The sequence below is a fragment of the Cariama cristata genome, unplaced genomic scaffold (assembly GCF_000690535.1).
Source record: "Cariama cristata isolate BGI_N322 unplaced genomic scaffold, ASM69053v1 scaffold25271, whole genome shotgun sequence".
Taxonomy (NCBI): Eukaryota; Metazoa; Chordata; class Aves; order Cariamiformes; family Cariamidae; genus Cariama; species Cariama cristata.
In genome coordinates, this window is record NW_009600173.1 from 222 (window position 1) to 6,909 (window position 6,688).

The 6,688-nt window shown below is 58.5% G+C and overlaps 1 protein-coding gene across 1 annotated transcript in view; it reads left to right on the top strand.

Moving 5' to 3' along the window:
• Positions 1-619: 619 nt before the first annotated feature.
• The window catches only part of LOC104169129 (L-gulonolactone oxidase-like), a gene marked incomplete at both ends in the record, with an annotated part of 16,022 nt that continues 9,953 nt past the window's right edge, over positions 620-6,688 (top strand). The window contains 5 exons of the mRNA XM_009709948.1: positions 620-721; positions 1,366-1,491; positions 2,861-2,955; positions 4,489-4,579; positions 5,293-5,478. Coding sequence (XP_009708250.1) covers positions 620-721; positions 1,366-1,491; positions 2,861-2,955; positions 4,489-4,579; positions 5,293-5,478 — 600 coding nt within the window. The remainder of the gene's footprint in view (positions 722-1,365; positions 1,492-2,860; positions 2,956-4,488; positions 4,580-5,292; positions 5,479-6,688) is intronic.

Genomic DNA, 6,688 nt, shown 5'->3' on the forward strand with positions numbered 1-6,688 from the left:
TCCTTGCCCAAGCCCCACCTGGGCTGGAAACTGTGCCCCCCAGGCAGGACCCACCCAAACCACCCTGGGGCTGTCCTGCCTTGGGTTAACCCCTGCCTGGGGATGGGATGGGGCTGGGTCTTTTGGCTGCACCCCTTCGTGCCAGACCTGGGGACAGTGTCTCAGGGTGGACAGCCGAGGTTGGAAGGAGATCTCAACCTGGTCCCCGTCAGCCTATCTGGGAACACTGGGACGAGGCCATGATGCCCATGGGCCACGGGGTGGGTATGGGTGCTGAGACCAGGGCTGAGAGGAGACCAGAGCCAGCGAGGCCGTGCAAACCAAGAGGTTTTCGTGCTGTTGGAGGGACGGGTGGGCTGCGCTCGAGTCTCAAAGAGCCCACGGGTTCCTCCCGCTTCTCCCCACTGACAGCTAAGGGAGCCCAGGTTGATGTGCTCACATGGAGACATCTCTGCTCTACGGACTCAAGGGGTTGCGATGGAGCTCTGTGTCCGTAAATAATTAATCCTTTTGGAAACCTGGCTCTGGTAGAGCGGTCTTGGCAGAGGAAGGATGGGCTGTGTGGAAAAGCAGGGGAGGCACTTGCTTTCTTCTGCTTTAGCTCTTGGTTTTGGTCCAGGTTCACGGCCAAGGAGGAGTCAAGTTCCAGAACTGGGCCAAGACCTATGGCTCCTCTCCGGAGCTGTACTTCCAGCCCACCTCAGTGGAGGAGATCCGGGAGGTAAGGAGGGTGCTTCCAGGAGACAACTCGTTAGAAATGAAGAGGAGGAAAGGGCAGGAAGGGCTGTGATGCTCCATCATGCTCGGTCAGAGAGATCACTGATGGTGACAGCACGAGTCCTTCCCTTAGCCCCAGGAGATGGCCCATCCTACTGAACTGCACGTGTTCTCCTGCACTTGTGTCAAACACCTAAAAGATGCGGGAAGCCGGCACGCCTGGCCCCAGTTGGACTCCGTTCCTTGGGCATCAGCATCTGGCATCCTTCTGGGGTCCGCTGCCTGGCCCAGCTGCCATGCCGAGGGGTGGGAGTCCTGTGTCACTTCTGTCACCCCAGAGATGCTTCTGTCACCCTAGGGTCTCTCAGGTGGGCATCGTCTCTTTTGGGATCATAGAATCATGGAATGGTTTGGGTTAGAAGGAACCTTTAAAGGTCATCTAGTCCAACCCCCAAGGATGATCCCAGGGGCTGTCTTAGAGGAGTCTGGGCTCCAGGGTTGGTTTTAACCCCAGATGATGAGACATGATGGATGTCAACCACGGGTGAGATCTTAGGTTGGGATGTCTCACAGTGCCTCTGGCATCGCCCTTAGCACACGGCTTTGAGGGAGGTGTTGGATGCTCAGGGCTCCCTCCTGTCTCCGCAGATCCTGGATATGGCCAGGCAGCGGGACAAGAGGGTGAAGGTGGTGGGGGGCGGACACTCTCCTTCGGACATCGCCTGCACCGATGACTTCATGATCCAGATGGGGAAGATGAACAGGGTCCTCAAGGTGAGACCGGCTTCTGGGGGGTGGCATGGTGGCCCCAAAATGTGGTGGCACCCCTGTTCGTTGCGGCCACCGAGGGCTGGGAGGTCTTGTGCCAACACTGCCGTGCCCGGGGGGGAGGTGGAAGGATGGAGAGCTTTTCCTCTCCTCACAGCCAGAAGTTTTCCCAAACCAGACCCTGAAACGCTGGTGCAAGACTGGGCAACGCACATTTTCCTGGTATAAAAGCATCCCCTGTGCATTGGCAGCGTACGGAGCGGCTATAGAAACACAAAGAAGTGATCTCTTCCCAGCGTGCCTCCAGCGAGGGCTTCACCTTGGCACATTGTCCTCGTCACAGCGTGGTCTGCTGGACGGGGAGGGGGTACCTGGCAGGACCACCTTTCGTGGCTCCCTTGATGCCAGCTTGCAAAAGCACCTTGGGCACAGCAGCCTGGCAAAGACCCGGCTGGGTGTCAGTGGTCCATGGTTTGTGTCAGGTGGGAAATATCCCCATTGCCCCATCGGATGACACTGGGAAGGAAACAGCTCTTTGCCCGGTCGGCTGTGGATCCTATCCTGAACGGCGCTGGGAAAACGAGAGCTGCTGCGAGGGAGAGGTTTTCCTGCCCTCTGTTTTGCATCCAGACCTCCGGAGTGTGGGGAGATGCCGGGCTCTCGCTGGGGCTGCCCGGCTGGCTGGTTCTGAACGGTGAGGGCACTGGCTGTGCCCACGCGGCGCGTGTGCACGCACATGTACGTGTGGGCACGCACGTGTGCGCGTGTGCATGCCTGTCGTGTGTACGTGCGTGCATTGCATGCATACGCGTGTGTGTGTCTGTACGTGTGCGTGTGTGTGCTGCTGAAGATGAAAAAATCCTGACTCTAGCGGCATATTCGGAGAGCTGGGTCATTACTGGTAATTAAGAGCAATAATTACTTAAGGAACGGCTCCCTCCCTGACAGCGCCCTGAATAGCCCCCCATGGTCACAAGCTCTCCTTCCACCAGGAGGTGGCTGAGCAAGGAGGGCAGAGCAAAGAGGTTTGCTGAAGGTCAAGCTTTGCTGGGGGATGTCTTCTCCCTCGCATTGACCAACGCCCGGGAGAAGTGATGGGAGAGGGAGGTTACACGGCCCCGAGCCCGGGGAGAGCAGAGGGGAGCGGGGTCTGGACCAGGGGCAGGAACCAGTGGCACCGTTGGGTTGGATGAGGTTTGGGTTGGGTGAAGGTCTGAGGGATGTGACAGCTCAGGATGGAGCAAGTCCCTCGGGGTACACGTGGCTCTCCTGTACAGGCGTTCTCAACTGGATTGGTACGAGAGGAGGTGTTTTCCATGGGGTGTTTCTCCTCTGAGCTGAGCGACCTTCCCCTTTCCCCTCCCATCCTTTGCAGGTGGACAAGGAGAAGCAGCAAGTGACGGTGGAAGGTGGGATTTTCCTCTTGGATCTGAACGTCGAGCTGAGCAAACACGGGCTGGCCCTGGCCAAGTGAGTGGGACACGTGCGCGGGGCCACCCCTGGGCGTCCTCCCAGGGGTCCATCCTTGCCCCAGGTCGAGTGCTGGGACATGACAAAACAGGGGTGTCTGAAGCGCTTTTACTGCAGGATAGGGGTTTTCACTTCAGGATCTGGTCTTCCACCATGGGCCTGCAGACCACAGGTCAACCCCCTCCGCGATGGAGTAGCTGATCCTGCCTCGGAGTGGGAGGGTGGACAAGGGGAGCCTTCATCCCCACACCAACCCTGGTTTTCCCGCTGCACCCACCAGGCTGGTCCTTTCCATGCCACGAAGGAAAACCCTGCGGTCCCTGGCCCTAAAAAGACGAGACCACCCCTCCTAGGGATGCCTTGCATGGGGCAGAGGCTGACAACAGGCAGCTCCGGGCAAAGGAGGCTGATGGTAGACAAAATTAGGTTAGAAATGAGTTTTTGACAGCAAATTGCGATCAGCCGTTGGAATATCTTAGCAGGAAGCATGGGAGAGTCTTTGCTCTGCATTGCTTTGGGATGCCTGCTGTCCCCAGAAGAGGAGGTGGAAGTGAGAGCTGGGGGTCCAGGGCAATCCCGGGGCAGAGGGGGGGATGCTTGGAGCTGATCACCGCTGGTCCCTCTGCCTCCAGCACGTGTGGTTCTCCCTTGCAGCGGGTGTCTTGCCGAGGGCTTGGGGAGAGCCCCGTTCAGGTCGGGGTTTGCAAAGGCAATAGCCACGGAGAGCATTTCTCACACTCGGTTTCTTTCATTTGCTGACCTCAGGGAAAAAAATTACTCTTTAATGACAGCCTAGCTCAATATCTGCGTTCCTCTGTCGATAAAAGTGATGAGTTTGTCAGAGCCCTGCCCAGGGCTGGCGTGAGGGTACCGAGAAATAAGCCCCCCCCCGAGCAGATGGCCAACGGTGCGGGTGGGGTGAGCAGGACCCCTCCGTGGAGCAGGAATCCACCGAGCGTTGCAATGGTCATAGAAACCATGTCTGGTTCAGGAGGTCCCTGCTCCCCAGCTGTCGGAAGGTGGAGGAGTATTTGGGGGAAATGGCAGGAACAGCACACTGTGTGCTTTAACCTTCTACCGTCCCCGCGTGCCCACCTTGGGCATGGCTGGATGGACCTTGGTCTGCAGACCTTATGCTTGGGGATGCTGCTTCCAGCCCTGCTCCACAGTGATGTTTCGGGGGGAAACCCAGCCTCACCCCTTGCTCTGAACGTGCGTGGGAGGGATGTCTTCACCCCAGTGAGTCACTCCAGGCTGGTGGGGACTTGTGAGATGGAAGACAGCTGAGCTGACCGTGGTGACCTGTGCTCACCAGCTGCCTCTCCCTCCCCATGGACCGTTGCAGCATCCTGACAGATGTGTCCCATGGAGACGTGCACACACGGCCAACAAACCCACCCACTGCTGCAGGGTGGAAAACCCGGCTCTTTGGGGGTCTCTGCGCAACGTCTGCGGGTGGTGGCATGGTGGGCTATGCCCCACGCCGTGTCCCATGCGCTGAGGTCCTCACCCAACCCCTTCATCTGCCCCCAGCTTAGGAGCCGTTTCTGAGGTGACAGCAGCTGGTGTGATCGGGACGGGGACGCACAACACCGGGATCAAGCACGGCATCCTCCCCACCCAGGTGAGACACCAGCCGGGAGCGTGTCGATGCACGGACGTCAGCATCTTGAGGGCTTCGGGGGAGATGTCCCATCACCCAGTCTGGGTCTGGTGTGCCCAGCCCTGGGCTAAGGACGGAGCACACTGCAAGCAGGAGGGGTCCTGTCCTCCAGGGATGGAGCTGCTATGAGGGACCCCCAAGCCCCCCACGCACAGTGGGACCTCCTCATCTGCCAGCCAAAACATAAGCCAACTTAAAACTACTTTATGGTCTTTCTAATCTTTATGGTCTTATAACCTGAGGAACAAGCTCCATACCAAAGGGAAAGCGGTTCTTCTTCTATTGGAGCCCCCCAAAACCAAATCTTTGCAGGGCCCAGGTCTGTTTTTGACTAGGCACTTACAAAAATCCTCCACTCCTAGCTCAAATACTGTATGGCCGTTCCACTGATGGATACGGAGAAGTCAAGTAATTTGAGGGAGTTTTACTTCTTTGTTTGGTGGCTTTTCCCAGCACCTCCCAGAGATACAAGGATCCTTTTATGTCACTAGACAAAGGTGGCAGGAGAGGGGCCGGTGGAGCCAAGCTCAGCAGAAAGCACCCCGAGATGACGGTCATGGTGTGGGGGTCTCCCTGCTTATCCCCCAGCCCTAAGTTTTGGGGTGGATGCAGGGTCTTGGCATGGAGATGAGACCCACTGAACGCTCGCTGAAGCTTTGCTCCCCTCTCGGCAGGTCGTAGCACTCACGCTGCTGACAGCCTCGGGGGACATCCTGGAGTGCTCCGAGTCCGTCAACGCGGACATCTTCCAGGCTGCCCGCCTGCACCTCGGCTGCCTGGGCATCGTGCTCACCGTCACCTTCCAGTGCGTGCCCCAGTTCTACCTGCACGAGGTGGCCTTCCCCTCCACCCTCACCGAGGTACGGCGTGGGTGATGCTTTCAAAGCCTCCTTGGGGATAAGCAAAGTTCTCGGTGAGGTGACATGGTGGGGCGGAGACTGGGAAGTGGTCACGCTCCAGTAGGAAATCCCACACGTGTGTGCGGGTTGCACTCCTTATGCATCTTCATGGCGTGCTTCATGGTGTCCTTTAAGTTGGAAACTTCTCCAGGGTGACAAAGGAGAGGAAGGAAAAGCCCTGTTTCTTAGCAAAGGCCATTTTATCTTCCCGTGGGTGGGAACAGCATCCTCCGGGAGCAGAGAGGCGCGGGGAGCAGGGTGGGAGGAGAGGTACCCAGGAGTGTCAGCTCTGCACCACGCAGGGCAGGTGGGTGGTCGGGACCTGCGGCAGGAGGTGCATTGCATCCCGCAGCTGGCGTCGAGGAGCAAAGCAGGGTTGCAAGCGATGGGAAATGGGGGTGCTGAGTCCCCTCGTGCTGTGGGAAGACACTTGCTTCGTTCCCAGGGGTGCTGCACGGAGCAGAGGCGAGGGCTGAGTGTGCTCTGGCAGCTTTGCTGCCCACAAAATGCGGGAGGAGGCTGGGTGGGGAAGGCCAAGGTGCTGGGAGTCTGCAGCGAGGAGTTCCTCAGCCCTCACAAAAAAGCAGGCAGGAGCTCTGCACCTCGCACTGGGACCCTCTGCAGCCCCCCCTCTGCCTCGGACCTCGGGGAGCTGGGCAGGGAGGGAGAGCTGCGGGGAAAGACACGGAGGTGAAAGTCGTTTCCTTTATTTATTATTCCTGGTGAGTTTTGAGAACTGCAAGGCACCACCTCTGGGAGAAGCTGTGCCTGTCCCCAACTGCTTTCAGCTCCACATCTGGCGCAGGACAGCTCCGGGGTGTGAAGGTGACGTGAAGCCTCACCTCTTTCCTCATTGCCATGCTCACCCCTGAGCTGTTCCCAGGCTCCACTTTTAAAACCGGTCCAGGTTGATACAGACTTTTTGCGTTTATCCAGCCCGAGACTCAAACAGCTGATTTTTACGGTCCCGGACCAACCTCCGTGCAGCCCTGGGGCAGCTCAAGGCTGCAGGAGAAGGCTGGTGGCTTCCAGCGTCCTCAGGACCCTGCTAAAGATTTTCTGTGCTCACCTTGGGCTGCGGAGAGTGCCCCTGGGCTGGAACACGGCCGGGTCCTTCAGAGGGATGCTCTGGGTCCCGGCAGGGGAGGGGGGACCACCGTGCTGCGAGGAG